This window comes from Anolis sagrei, chromosome 1 (genome assembly GCF_037176765.1).
Source record: "Anolis sagrei isolate rAnoSag1 chromosome 1, rAnoSag1.mat, whole genome shotgun sequence".
In the NCBI taxonomy this organism is placed as follows: Eukaryota; Metazoa; Chordata; class Lepidosauria; order Squamata; family Dactyloidae; genus Anolis; species Anolis sagrei.
This window is the reverse complement of record NC_090021.1, coordinates 239,238,576-239,254,346: the sequence shown is the minus strand read 5'-3', so window position 1 is coordinate 239,254,346 and position 15,771 is coordinate 239,238,576. Positions and strand designations below refer to the sequence as shown.

The following is a 15,771-nucleotide window of genomic DNA, read 5'->3' as shown; positions in this document are numbered from 1 at the left end:
GAAGTCTTACACCGGCTGAAAGCATGTCTTTAGGACAAAGCGGCAGTGAGAGAAAAGCGGGGAAAGCCTTTCTTTTTTGGAGATAATACTGTCTTGCAGGTCCATGGGCACCTTGGGAGCCACCAAGGCAGTTAGCATGCTCCACTAGCTCTTACTGTGGACTTTTGCTGCTGTCCCCACTCACCAGTTTGATTGAGAGAACATGCTCCATAGCAAGTTAGTGACAGAGGATGTGAGAAAGAAACAGCTGTTCTCTGCTCAGATCTCCCCCTCAATATTTTGGAAGTATTCTGGGGTATGCCAGGAGGGTGACAGCTGTTCCTTTCTCATGATTGAGCCGTTCTGTCCTATGGATCAAATTGTGTATGTGCAACCTTACACAAGTACTACTTGATATGTGCTGGAGGCTGGTTGCTGAAGGGATTCCCTTACTTCTAACCTGCTCATGTGCAAAGCAACACACAGAAGTAACAACACATGATTGCTGTTACCCAAATTGTAATTGCATTAGTTTTTTGGGCAGCATAATTAAACACCATTACAAAATGCAGATTGCTCCTGTGGTATGATCAAACAAACTGAACTAAAATTGAATATGACAGCTCATCGCTGAATACAATTTTAAAAATAAAATTCTTATTAATTTAACAAAATTATACTGATTTTTACTACAAACATACTTACTAAATCATTGGGTATTGAACTACGATTTCTTGATTCCAGTGAAAAAAGTTGCCCCAATGTAGCTGTAAATCCAAGGGAAAAAAATTTAATCAACTACTTCATTTTTGAAATTTTCCCAAGCAGAATAAAAACTATTTCCTCCAATTTTAAAAAGTAAACTGGATGTTCCATAAGTTAAGGAAACAGAACTTCCTGCCCACAAATATAATTTGTCCCTAGCCTTTTGTCTGGATTATAGGTGCAGCCAACAGTTGAAAACTCCTGCTGTTCCTGGGGAGTTACCCACTGTGGTCCTGGTTGGGCGGGGGGGGGGGGGCTCCCTTGCCCACATGCATTTTTTCTACTCAATCATTCTATCTACCTTTCTCTGCTCACTCCCTTCCCCACCCCCCACCCCGGACTCTTTCTCCCTTGGTCAAGGCACATGTGGGGCTCTGTTCCTCCTCTTCTTCCATTATTGCATGTTGTGCGTCTTTCTTTCAGGCAACACTAATGACAGCTGGAGCATGGGAGGCAAAGGCAATAGCCTGCCAGGATGGTTTGCAAGAAGAAAGCAGGGCAGGGCAGCACAGAGCTGCTGTTCTCCCTGGCTGTGTAATAAGAAATTCAATGTGCAGATTTGATAAATGTGAATTTAATATGATGTGTGGGAATGAATGGAAGAATGGAAGATGAAAGTATGGATGGAGCTAATAATTTTGGAAACACCAGTATAATATTAAAGCCTGTGATGACTAATAACCTGCTTTCTGGACTGTGATTAAAACTTGCTAATAAGAACTGAAAAGTAAACTCTGATAAGAACGGAACAGTGATAAAAGAAACGTTTACTATGTTAAGAAGGAAGTCAACATAAGAACAACACCAATCAAGAAGTTCAACATCTGTCCAGGAAACTGAGATGAATCCAGGATGGAAGACATCTTTCATTAATTTACAACTTTGGGACTACATCAGCAGAATATTCCTATAAAAGACTCAGTCTAATAATGCTCAAAGTGTGACTGACCTGAGGAGTTTGGTTCACCTGCTATGCTCTGCTCCATGGGAAGGAGAGAGATAGTGCACCATGGAGTGGCAGATTTGCAAAGGAGCAGTCTGGCCTTCTTTCTCAAGGGAAGAGGAAGAAGTGCACTTTTGGAGTCTTAGATTTTGTGCAGGGAGTCGGGTTCTGCTGTATGGAAAACAGATATGGTCCTTGCCATTGTGCTTAGGGAAAGGATGCATTTTGGCATTTTGAAGTTATATGTTGGCAGGCTGCAGGAAAGCAAGGTCTGGCCTAACAGGTGCTTCTCCAAGGAGGGAGAAAAGGGTATGATAACATTTTTGATGCATGTGGATGAATATGTGTACATGTGTGTGAATGTTGAATGAAACTGTAACAACCCTTTGTCTGTTTGTAAACAATGTAATTGTGAATCCAATGTAGTTGCACAGAATCTATATGTCTGTATGTCTAATGTCATTCTTTGTCTAAATGTTTTTCTGTAATCTGAAATACCCTCTCACACTGGAAATTGCAATAAAAAGAACCTATGCTTTAAAGTTATTCAAAAGTCATTAATGACAGCTGGCTTCCTGGGCTCCTTTTGACTACTGTGCCAAGCACCTGCATTTGTGCCACAGTCACAGGAAAAAGAGGCGAGGGTGAATGAGAGAGCACAAAAAGTCAGTGAGCAAGTGGTGACAGAGAAAGGATGACAGGAAGCAGGACCATATTCCTTTCTCTACCTGTCCAATTGCTCACTGCATTTCTTGCTGTCTGGGGAGAGGAAGACATTGAGCAAGTTTGCAAGCAGAGAAAGGAAAAGAAAAAAGAAGCACTCAGGAGGAGGAAAGCAGCAAACCAAGAGGCAGGTGGTTAGGAAAAGGCAGGGAGGAAGCAGGTGCTCATCACCTCTGTTGCCTTATGCCATTTTTTCATAGGGGTTTATAAGTCTTATTGTGCATTTGTGGTCTCCCTCAGTCTCAAGATGCTTGCAGTCCCTATTACAAATAGCAGAGGGCAGCAGTACAGGTGGCAGAAAATAATCCATAAATAATCAAATGTGTAAAGGTGAAATTCATGAAAATAGAAGGCTGACTGTACAATCAAGCTAACGAAAAGCTGTTAGAAACGATAACCTTCATCAAGTTGCCTCTAGAAATCGTCTATGATCTTGTTGCGTACTGTTTCCATATGTATGGTGTGGTGTGCAGCTTCCTTTACACTAGGTTTCTGAGAAGTTATAAAAGGGGCTGCATCAGACCACATGCTCTCTCTCCTTTTGACTATGTGACCTGTTGATAGCTGCTTTTGTTACAAAAGAGATGCCCTGGCCAGCTGGCATAGGGGACTATCTCAAAAGATATTTGAAACTGGACTAATAAGTTTTTGTATCTGTGTATGCTGAACACACGAAAGTGGTGAAACTTTTTTCCTTTCCTCCCCAAAGTATCTTATCTCTGAAAGGGGAAGGAAGGTTCCAGAGAGCTTTGGTTTGTTTTTGTTTTTTTAAAGTGTCTTACCACTGAGTGGAAAGGAGGAGGGAGCAGAGAGGATTAATATGACAATTAAGCAAGAAAAGGCAAAAAACCAATTTTTGGACTGAAAAAGAGGGGTGCAACCATTATGCAGTGGCACCTATTAAGCGGTGAAATACAGTACTACATAAAATACAGCCAGCCCTCCATATCCGCTGATTCCACATCATAAGTTCAACTATACACTTTGAAGAAATATTCCTGTCAAAAAAGCGAACCTTGATTTTGCCATTTTATATAAGGAACACCATTTTATTACATCATTATATACATAACTGATCTTGAAAATTCATGGATTTCAGTAATCACAGGGGGCTCTGAAACTGAACCGCAGTAGATACCAATGACCTGTGGTATTTTTAATTAGATTCTGGTTAAGTACAGAAGCATTCCAGATAGGCTTAATTTATTTTTCAATTAAATCATTGTTTTATACTACAAACACTGATCCAGAAAAGGAGTATGGGATGAACCTAACCCAGGGACATGTGAGAATTTCATTTGATTTTCATTTCCACAAATTAATGACCTACAGGTTGTAGAGTTTCTCTTTATTTTGTGATTTCTGAAGGCAGAATTATAAAAATGAAGTATGACAAGAATCTTGGGTAAGTGTACAATGCAATTCATCTTCACAACAAGTTCATAGGAAGTCTATTTTTTATATTCAAACTTTAAAAATTATTGAAACACAGAAGTGCAAAGGCAGGAAGCAGGTGAAATTAGTTTAATCCTAATAGCTCATTTGTTAATATTTCCCACTGATTCAAATGGTTCTGGAATTATATTCCAGTTTTCATTTCAATACCGATAAAACCATAGCTATAAAGTTCTATTAAGTGTCTAGAATAAGATTTCCAAACTCTCTCTCACCACATCTCCGATCTGAATGATACTGGCAAACATTAAAGCATGTTCCGGTGTTCTTACGTGCCTCCATACTTCGTATAATTAACAATTTAGTGGCTGGTGAAGTACCTTGTACCTAGGATATTGCCACAATAAGAATCCTTGTTCACATCAAATAGTTCATTCATATAAGGACAATATAAATGACTCCATGTGCAATATTAAATTTTGTTACCATATAAACAATACAGTCACCTTACTTATCATAGGTAGAAAAATATCCGTTTATCTTCCTATAAATTCTAAGGCAACATTAAGTGATAACACTTTAAAATACACATTCTTCAAGGGAAATAATTTACATCAAATCTAGCCATAATATATTTTATTATACTGTTGCTTAATTTTTTAAAAAAGAGATGATGGAATGATATTCTGTATTGAGCAGGATAAATTTAAAACGAGAAGTTGGCACATACCATGAATTATCATTCTGGGATGCCAGGAAGAACAATCTACCAAACAATGAATTAACTGTGCACCAACTGACAATGCAGGAGATTTGTTGTGATTCCTTCCCTGTCTTGCCTAATTTGAATCTCCACTCTCACAACAACCTTAACCAAACTATATTTATCTTATATTTCCCCGAAATGACAATTCACAGTAAGTCTTAACCTCTCATTCTAGAGATGACATAGACGATCTATCCACCCACCAATGGGACTTATTTAAACTCCCATTCTGGTGGATTGTAATCAAACTTCATACTGAAAAAAAATAATCTGTGCTTGCAACTAACTGGATTCAAATTCATATATTATTACGTACAGATAGCAAAGCATTTAATTTACTGAGTACCTCTCTAATTATTCCTTGAAAGTCACAATAAATTGAGGGGGAACCAGTTAGCATTGCTGGTCTGCACTCTCTTCGGATACCTGCCTATGACCCTCATAGCTACTCCCAAGTTCTGGCAGTGCTTTTTTCTTTCTTTAATTTTATCTCCCCCTTTTCACTCTCACATGAAGTTAGAAATACATTCTGTAAATCAACTCTCTCATCTTCAGAGATGTGCTGGGCAGTGGTTATCCAAGCAGCATCAGGACCTGCCCATTCTTATCACCTGATCTGCTTTTCAGCCATCTGGGAAATGTAGTTTCCTTTAGTTTTTAATACAGTTTGTTTTTTTCCTCTCAAGGACCAACAGTGCACACTCTCTTCTGCCATCTCTTCTTTTCTCTATTGCTATTCTAATTCAGCTGATGATCTTGGGGAGGGGATGTATATCTGGTTGGCAGGCAGGAGACTTAAAACTTACTGGGAAATAATAGTCAAAATTTGCAGGTTTCCTTTTTCTCCAGCACCTGGGTTATATTATGAACTAACTATAAAAATTCTACCTACCTGGTGACAGGTTTTAGGTAAAATACATGGTGCACAATAACGTTGTCCCAATTGACAATCTTGTACTGTTCCATGTACAAGAATGACATCATCCATAGCCTCATCATAAATGTCACATTTGGTGTGGTTTAGTACATCTATAACGTACATGTTAGAATACTGTGCACACATTTTGTATGTCCAGTCCTATAAAACCAAACCATATAAAGTCAATTATATCATCATTTATAATAATTGCAAAATGACAATACCTTAATAGTATAAACTTTAAATATCCCAGCCAAAACCATTCTGATAGAGGAATGACTTTAAATGTATTGTATTATTTTTGTCCTATCTCATACTTTGGCGTATGACTATGGGACACTAATGAATGAAAGATACTGTATACATACATACAATTACGTCCATTGTTTCAAAGATTTACTTCCTAAGATAGTAAATTAAAGATCAAGAGTTTTCACCCAAGCAATCAATTTTCATATTTACTATTCTGCATCTATTATCTACTCAAATTATTTTTTCAAATTTAGTTTTTTTTCAAAACACCAAAATATGTAATTTTAAGAACGATGATCATACACACACACACAGTTACACAATACTAGGGATAACAATTTCTCAAAATTATTTACAATGTATATCCACCCAGAGACTGTACCATGTTCTAAAAAGTCTGTTACTAATTACTATGAAAGGTTTCTCCTGACATTAGGTCTACTCATGTCCAACTCTGGGGGGTAGTGGTAATCTCCACTTTTAAGTCAAAGAGCCAGTGTTGTCCATAGACACCTCCAAGGTCATGTGGCCAGCGTGACTGCATGGAGCGCCCTTACCTTCCTGCAGAAGCGGTACCTAACTACTCATATTTGCATGTTTTCAAACTGCTAGGTTTGCAGAAGCTGGGCCTAACAGCGAGAGCTCACCCTGCTCCCCGGATTTGAATCGCCAACCTTTCAGTCAGCAAGTTCAGCAGCTCAGCTGTTTAACCCACTGCACCACCAGGAGACCCTAATTACTATTACTATCACTGAAATCCAGGATGGTTTTTTTTCAAAAAGAGGTAAATGTGTGCTAAACAATGCTAGCATTGCATGGTTTTTTTGAGAGCTTGGTGAATAGAACTTGAAGTGTGCTCAGCAATGGGTCCTCTTCATCCTGGATGGAAATGACAAATATAATGCGAAATGATTCTGTCCTGGGGCCACTGTTGATTAACATCTTTATAAATACTTGGAAGACGAAATATAGGGCATGCTAATCAAATGTGCAAATGATACAGCACAGCTAATACCTCAAGGGGCAGAAGCAGGATTCAAAATGACCATTACAGATGGGAAAGTGGGGAAAAGAATCAAAATTAAGTTAATCAGGGATTATGGTAAAATAAGGTTTAGTAAAAATCCAATACATAAAGACAGGATTTATTGATCTTACCAGAAGATGTGACGCAATCTAGAGGTCTTGACTATATGTTAAGCATATCGCTAACAGCAATTTATTAATTTTCAAAGAACCTCTGATATAATAAGTGCTGCTTGGTGTACTTTGGATCTGCAAACCTAGAGTGTATAAACCTTTTTATTACAATTGTAAGAAAGGGAGAAAATATAGAGTAACATTTTTATTGCAGCAGCACTCTAATTTACAACCTACCTGGTTAGGAAGATTTTCTTTGTAGGTTTTGAGAGCAATATCAAGAGCAATTTTCAGCCATATTTTATATTCTAAGGAGGGTGGTTCTAAAAACCTATCAAAAGCTTCAAGCAAATCATCTATAGAGATAAAGCACGTCTGGGGGGAAAGACCATGAGATATTGTGTTACTAGCATCATTTCCTAGTTTAATTAGATTTATATATTTTGAAGCAATGAGTTACACAATGGTTGCTAAATTATGCAAAAGAATTACAGTGAAAACAGAGTTCATGCCAAATAAAATATTTTAATTTTTTATTTAAAATCTACTTTGGTTGGAAAAATACACATATTAATGTCTTTAAATTGCATTGTTTCAAGAGAGAATATTCTTTTAGGATTAATTTAAACAACACCATAATAAGATGAACAGTTGAAAATTATTTCCATGAAATCAGGACCTCTTTCTACAGTCAGAATCCAATTTTTTATTTAAATAAGGCAAAAGGTCTTGGAGATAATAATGGCGTATTTATGAAATTGTTATAATGTACCCTCAAATTCGGTTTTCAAGAATAGATTAAACAAAAATACAACAAGCAAACTGCTCAAACTATGATTAATGGAGAACTGACAAAATCATGTAAAATACACAAAAGAACTAGGCAATGATATCCTCTTTCACCATGGTTATTCTTAATGGTTATGGAGGTATTAAATAGAGAAATAAGAGCTGAAAAGGACATTAAATGAGTAAAAATGAAAGGGTAAAACTATAAAGTAAAAGCATTTGCAGATAATTCATTTGAAGGAACAATAACAAGCCATGGGTTAAGATGGACTTTTTTCCATTATTGTAAAATATTTTATTTAATTGATAAAGAATGGGTAATTTTTGATAATAAAAATAACTTTCTGAAGTTGATACTTTACTGTCTTAAAATCTATTGAAAAGAGTTATGATTGAATTTTAAGAGTTCTTGAATTTAAATCATGGAAACAAAACAGGAATTTTTCAAAAATTCATATTTCAAATATACATAGAACTTCATTTCAGTTTTAGTCTAAACGTACTGTTATTGTCATTACTACTTATACTAAGTAGAAAGAAGAATGCTCCAACCTGCACAGCAGTTTCACAAGACACCGCATATTCCATTTCTTGCTTAGTTAGGCAGTTCAGCTCTCCTATTATAGCACCAGTGACCATGTAGTCTGTATAGGAAGATGCAGCTGTGTGTCTGTTAACAGCTTCTTTCATAAAATCTTTATCAACTCCATAACGAGGAGGAGAAGAACCAGAAAGCTAGGAAGCACATTTTAGAGTAATAAAAATGACAATTACATTGAGACAAGAATTGAAACAATAATTTTGGGTAGTGTAGTAAAGTGTCCCTCATCTACTTCTTGTTCGTAAGATGTGGTTTTTCCAACATGAAAGCTTTCTGTCCTCCCAGAAAAATAACATTCCTCTGCCAGTTGCTTTTTAAAGAATGTTTTTCATGTAAAGGTTTTTCCACTAGAATTTCACCCAGATACGAAAGTCTAACTTTCCTCTCTTATCTAACTTGATTTGGTAAGCAATATAAACACAATGTAATGTTGCAAAGTAGAATTAAGTTGAACATTTCAATACTTTGGTGTCAAATTATATGTTTAGCACTGAGTTCAATTTAATATTTTGTGAACATGAGCACTTCCCTCACAAAAGTTTTAGTATTTGAAATTCTACCCTTTTGCACCATCAGGATAACACATAGGTGGTATGGGAAGAAGTGGAGAAATCAATTTCTCTATGCCAAGTAGCATATGTCTTAACTTTGATCCAGTCTAGTGTACTGAATTATGTTAATTTCCCATTACAAAGCTATCCCAGAATCATTCCTTTACTCAGGTTTCACCAAGACACATCAGTTGACAGTTCACTTTTTAAATGAAATTAGAAGACTCCCTAGATGAATTTTATAAGCTCCATAAAAAATGAATCTCACTTCCAATATTGCACTTGTTCACAAAAGTTATATGAAACTCAGCACTTAGAGCAGTGGTTCTCAACCTGTGGGTCCCCAGGTCGACAACTCCCAGAAATCCCTGCCAGTCTACCAGCTGTATTTCTGGGAGTTGAAGGCCATCTGGGGACCCACAGGTTGAGAACCACTGAATTAGAGGCTATGGGAGTTCCCATTCAATTTCTGACTGAGCTGTTTCAGTCAACATTCATTATGTGTATCCAAAATCTTTGTGGAGTAAATGGAAAACTCATTGTAAATTAACTTTCATGAAATTAGCAAATGCAATGGTAGACCTTTGTGAAAATAAAAACAGCAAAGTATAACAACGACTTCTTATGATACATTTAAAACACTTTACATAGCTTTTGTCACCCAGTCAAAAACAGTGAACTAAAACACTTGTACAGTTAGTCCAAAATACATAAATCGAACACATGTAACAAAAATATAGTCACTTTGTGTGTGTGTGTCAGGAGCAACTTGAGAAACTGCAAGTTCCTTCTGGTGTGAGAGAATTTGCCTTCTGCAAGGACGTTGCCCAGGGGAAGCCTGGATGTTTTATCATCCTTGTGGGAGGCTTCTCACATGTCCCCACATGGGGAACTGGAGCTGATAGAAGGAGCTCATCCGCACTCTCCCAAGATTTAAAACTGCAACCTGCTGGTCTTTCAGTCCTGCCGGCGCAAGGGTTTAACCCATTGCGCCACCGGGTGGCTCACTGGTTAGTCAGTGCCAAACTATCCTACTGTCATGTACTTTAAGTTATGCTGTCTTTTGGAAATGGTTCAAAAGATTTAACTAATGGAAGATTGCAATCTAACTCAGCAGAGAGGCAGAGTAAATCTTTATTCCCATCACACCCAATTTTTAGCCCTTAAGGTCAATAGGGATAGTAGTATGGATGTTCTGAGAATTATTAGATTGGGCAGCATTAACCATGGTAAAACCTTTGATTTGGGAACTGACTAGCACTAGCTAGTCAGTTCCCAAATCCATGATCTTATACAGACTACCAATTTCTTTGAAGTGAATGGTACTGCTGGAGTAGTCAAGGTGCATCACATTACCTGCAGATGATATGAGAGGAACAAAATGGAAGCAGGAGCCGAAGTTATTCACTCAATGTCCCTGAAAATAAGGACCTCCACCTCAACATTCGCCTAATGTACCTGTAGGCCCCATTCTCAACACTTGATTGATAAAGGCACATATGTCATATGTAGAAGAAGGCAAATCAGCATTTGCCATGTAATGTTTTGGAGATTTGGATCATACTGATATGGAAGAACATTAGAATCAACATATGAAATGGAGGGAGAGTGTCCTTGATAGAAGGTTCAACACACTCTTAACACTCACTCAAATGAGATCCTACTGTAACTCCAGGTACAGGAGCTGAACAATGAACAAGAATATAGGATATAGAATCATAGAGTTGGAAGAGACCAATGGTCTATCTAGTTCTACCATCTGCCACGCAGGAAAAGCACAAAGCATCCCTGACAGATGGCCATGCAGTCTCTGTTTACAAGCTTCCAAGGAAGGAGGTTCCACCACACACCGAGGCAGAGAGTTACAATCAGGAAATTCTTCCTAGCGTTCAGGTGGAAACTCCATTCCTGTAATTTGAACTCATCACTCTTAGTTTTCAGGGCAGCAGAAAAGAAGCCTGTTCCCTCTTCCTTATGACATCCTTTCACATATTTATTTATTACTTTGCTTATATACCGCAATTCTCAGCCTAATGGCGACTCATTGCGGTGTACAACATGGAAAAACAGGTGCAAAAATACAACATACAAAAAATAATACACAGTACATCATTATCAAAACATCTCATCAAAAAACATCAATATAACTACAAGCCATTCCGAGTCGTCTCATCGTCAAGTTCACAATCCAATATCATTTCCGTTGTTCCATTCCTATGGTCGAGTTACCTGTCATTGCACTACTATTCAAATGCCTTCTCAAACAATCAGGTCTTTAACTTCCTGCGGAATATCAACAGGGAGGGGGCTAGCCTGATGTCTACGGGAAGGGTGTTCCACAGCTGAGGAGCCACCACCGAGAAGGCCCTATCCCTCGTCCCCGCCAGCCGTGCCTGTGACGCAGGCGGGATCGAGAGCAGTGCCTCCCCGGAAGATCTCAAAGTCCTCGTGGGCACATAGGCCGAGAGGCGGTCAGTTAGGTATCTTGGGCCGGAACCGTTTAGGGCTTTATAGGCCAATGCCAGCACCTTGAATTGAGCCCGGTAGCAGATCGGCAGCCAGTGGAGCTGGTCCAGCAGGGGGGTTGTATGCTCCCTGTGCCCCGCTCCTGTTAGTATCATGGCTGCCGCACGTTGGACCAATTGGAGCTTCCGAGCCGTCTTCAAGGGCAACCCCACATAGAGAGCGTTGCAGTAGTCTAAACGGGATGTAACCAGAGCGTGGACTACCGTGGCCAAGTCAGACTTCCCAAGATACGGGCGCAGCTGGCGCACGAGCCTGAGCTGTGCAAATACTCCCCTGGTCACCGCCGAGACCTGGGGCTCCAGGCTCAGCGATGAATCCAGGATCACACCCAAGCTGCGAACCTGCGCCTTCAAGGGGAGTGCGACCCAATCCAGCACAGGCTGTAACCCTATACCCTGTTCGGCCTTGCGACTGACCAGGAGTACCTCTGTCTTGTCTGGATTCAATTTCAATTTGTTCGCCCTCATCCAGACCGTTACAGCGGCCAGGCACCGGTTCAGGACCTCGACAGCCTCCTTAGTAGCGGGTGGAAAGGAGTGACAGAGTTGGACATCATCTGCGTACAGATGACACCGTACCCCGAAACTCCGGATGATCTCACCCAGCGGCTTCATGTAGATATTAAACAGCATGGGGGACAGTATAGAGCCCTGAGGAACCCCACATGACAAGGGTTGTGGGGTTGAACAGGGGTCCTCCAATAACACCTTCTGGGACCGACCCTCCAGGAATGACCGGAGCCACCGTAAAACAGTGCCCCCGAGACCCATCCCCGCAAGGTGTTCCAGAAGGATACCGTGGTCGACGGTATCGAAGGCCGCTGAGAGGTCCAGCAGCACCAACAGGGACACACTCCCCCTGTCGAGCTCCCAGCGCAGATCATCCACTAAGGCGACCAAGACTGTCTCGGTTCCATGTCCCGGTCTGAAACCAGACTGTGCCGGATCCAGAAAATCCGTGTCTCCCAAGAATACCTGGAGTTGTGAGGCCACCATGAGTTCCAGGACCTTGCCCAAAAAGGGAAGATTGGAAACTGGCCAAAAGTTGTCGAATTTAGTGGGGTCCAGTGATGGTTTTTTCAACAGCGGTTTTATTATAGCTTGTTTTAAGCTCGCTGGAATTCTGCCTTCCCGAAGGGAGGCATTAACCACCACCTCCACCCACTCAGCCAATCCCCCTCTGGCCTCCTTTAGAAGCCAGGATGGGCAGGAGTCTAGGATGGACATGGTAGGCCTCATTCCTCCAAGTATCTTGTCCACATCCTCGGGTTTCACCAATTGAAATGAATCCATCAAAATAGGATAAGCAGGTGCTCGTGTTACATCCTCAGAGACTGCCCTTAAAATGGTGTCCAGACCAGAACGGATCAAAGCGACTTTGTCTGCAAAGAACCAAGCAAAAGCTTCGCAGCGAGAAGCCGAATTGTCAGGGCTCCCACCTAAAGTGGCGGGATTTAAAAGGCCTCTGACAATCCGAAACAACTCAGCCGGACGGTTCTTTGCAGACGCAATAGTGGCCGCAAAGAAAGTTTTCTTAGCGGCTTTTATTGCCGCAGCATATGCCCTTAAAAAGGACACAAACCGTGTTCGATTTGACTCGCTCGGATCCGATCGCCACACACTCTCTAGTTCCCTCTTCCTTCACTTCATCGCTGCCAGCTCCTCAGTGAACCAAGGGGCTGGTTTAGCTCGGCTACTTGAGAGGGGACGTTCCGGAGCGATCGTGTCAATTGCCCTAGTCATCTCCCCATTCCAGAGAGCGACCAGGGCATCAACAGAATCACCTACCGAGGTGGCGGGAAAATCCCCAAGAGCCGTCAAGAAGCCGTCTGGATCCATAAGCCTCCTGGGGTGGACCGGCTTAATGGGTCCTCCACCCCTGCAGAGGTTAGGGGGTGCAGTGAGCCTAAATCTGACCAGGAAGTGGTCGGTCCATGGCAACGGAGAGATGGTCAACTCCTCCACACCGCCACCTTCTTCCCATCCCTGACAGAAAACCAAGTCCAATGTATGTCCAGCACAGTGGGTGGGGCCAGATACTTGTTGGGACAGCCCCATGGTTGCCATGGCAGACATGAAGTCCTGAGCCGCTACTGAGAGGGTCGCCTCAGCATGGACACTGAAGTCCCCCAGCACAAGAAGCTGTTGAGACTCCAATGCCAGGCTCGAGACCACCCCTGCTAGCTCAGGTAAGGAGACTGTAGTGCAGCGAGGTGGACGGTACACTAACAGAATCCCTATTCTGTCCCGGTCACCCACCCTCAGGTGGACGCATTCAAAATTTGTTGACTGCGGGATGGGGCCCCTGGTCAGAGGGATGGAATCTCTATAGACCACTGCGACCCCGCCTCCCTGCCCTCCAGATCTCGGCTGATGCTGCACGGAGAAACCTGGTGGGCAAAGCTGGGTCAAATTCACGCCTCCAGCTTCATCCAACCAGGTCTCCGTGATGCACGCCAGATCTGCCCGCTCGTCCAGGATTAGATCCTGGATGGTAGTAGTTTTTCCGTTGACAGGTCTGGCATTCAACAGCACCACCTTCAATCCAGAGGGACCGTCACCCCGGTTACACCAATTTACCATATTAGGAGACCTGTTTGGAATTACTAATGTAGTTGTGCGGTCCCTAGGCCGAATTAATGGTCTCTTTTTCCCGCCTCTCCCCCTCCCCACCACGACATATTTATACATGGCTATCATGCCTCCTCTCAAACTTCTCTTCTTCAAGCTAAACATACTCAGCTTTCCAAGATGCTCCTCATAGGTATGGTCTTCAGACCTTTGATAATTATAGTTGCCTTTTTATCTTTCCAAGTGAATTTGACCAGATCTCGTTTCCATATTCCAAACACCTTTACTCCCTTAATAATTGGTAGGTTTTGAAACAAAAATATTTCGGGCAGTACTATCATTTTTACCACTGCTATCCTCCCTAACCAGGTGAGTTGAAGTCTTTGCCAATTTTCAAGATTCCTTTTTATCTCCTTCCAGGTTTTGTCATAATTATATTGGTAAAGTTTACTATTTTTGTTACTTAACCATAGTCCAAGATATTTTACTTTGGGGACTACCTTACAATTAGTTATATTCTCCAATTTAACAAAATCGCTTTTAGATAGGTTCTTAGTTAGAAATACCAATTTCTCCTTGTTAATTTTAAAGCCTGACACAACACTAAATTCATTAATAATTTCCATTAAGGCATGTATGCTTCTTAAAGGTTCACTTAAAAAACAGACCAAATCATCTGCATACGCCTTCCCTTTAAATTCATACCCTTTTACTTTAATTTCATTAACTTCTCTAATTCTATTATTCAAAATTTCTAATATCCAAATGAACAGTAAGGGCGACAAGGGACAGCCTTGTCTTGTCCCTTTTTGAATTTCTATATAATTTGACATTTGGTCATTTATTTTTAATTTGGCTCTTTGCCTTGAATAAATAGCTCCTATTGCCTTTCTGAAATATTGACCTACTCCGAAGTGGTCCAATACTTTAAACATATAGTCCCACCGCACACTGTCACACTGTAGCGAGAATCGCCTACAGGAATCTTATTGATGGGAAAAACAGAGGGGGCCTAGACTGCCAGATCTCAGGTACTACTATGAAGCTGCAAATTTCAGCTGGCTAAAGGAATGGATTAAATTGGACAATAAGGAGTTGCTTAAGTTAGAGAGCCATAATTTAAGATACGGATGGCATGCCTATCTATGGGATTATAAGAACAGGGTGAACAAAGAATTTAACGGGCATGTAATAAGAGCCAGCCTTTTAGCAACATGGAAAAGATACAAGAAGGGTATTGGAACCAAAAAACCCCCTATGGCTGTGCCCACTGGAAGCAGTCATGAGACCGGCCACACATGCTGATTCCGGCACATACAAGGTTTATCTAGTCAAAGAGAAGGGGCAATGGATACTTAAAAGCAGAGAAGAATCTGGGTTAAAAGATTGGTTCAGTTTTTTTCCCAACTACATGACAGATTTAGGAAGGATGCAAAAGTAGGATTTGCCTCTAATAAATCAGAGTTAGAAAGTATCTTTGAGAAGGGCAACAAAGGCCTAATATTCAGGCTTTACAAATATATTTTAGAGTACAATTTAGTAGATAACCAAATAAAAACTGTTATGATCACGTGGGACAAAGATATAGGCAGAAATATTGATCTGGAAGAGTGGGATCATCTTTGGAATAAGGGTTTTTGATTCTCAGTAGCCAGCTCAATTAGAGAAAATATGTTTAAAATGTTTTACAGAACCTACATGACGCCAGAGTTACTAGCCAAAATAGATAAAACAGGACAAGGGGCTTGCTGGAGATGCAAGAAGGTGAAGGGATCTTTTTTCCATGTATGGCGGACCTGCAACATAGTTAAAGAATTCTGGGGAAAAATGGTGGAAGAAACAAACAAAATGA

At 40.6% G+C, this 15,771-nt stretch overlaps 1 protein-coding gene across 1 annotated transcript in view; it reads right to left on the bottom strand.

The window, feature by feature from the left end:
• LOC132771627 (solute carrier family 9 member C1-like) overlaps positions 1–15,771 on the bottom strand; it is a 109,431-nt gene that overhangs the window by 11,843 nt on the left and 81,817 nt on the right. Inside the window, exons 22-26 of the mRNA XM_060769856.2 lie at positions 8,224–8,406; positions 7,120–7,257; positions 5,464–5,649; positions 4,081–4,192; positions 685–746 (exon numbers count right to left, since the gene is read on the bottom strand). Coding sequence (XP_060625839.2) covers positions 685–746; positions 4,081–4,192; positions 5,464–5,649; positions 7,120–7,257; positions 8,224–8,406 — 681 coding nt within the window. The remainder of the gene's footprint in view (positions 1–684; positions 747–4,080; positions 4,193–5,463; positions 5,650–7,119; positions 7,258–8,223; positions 8,407–15,771) is intronic.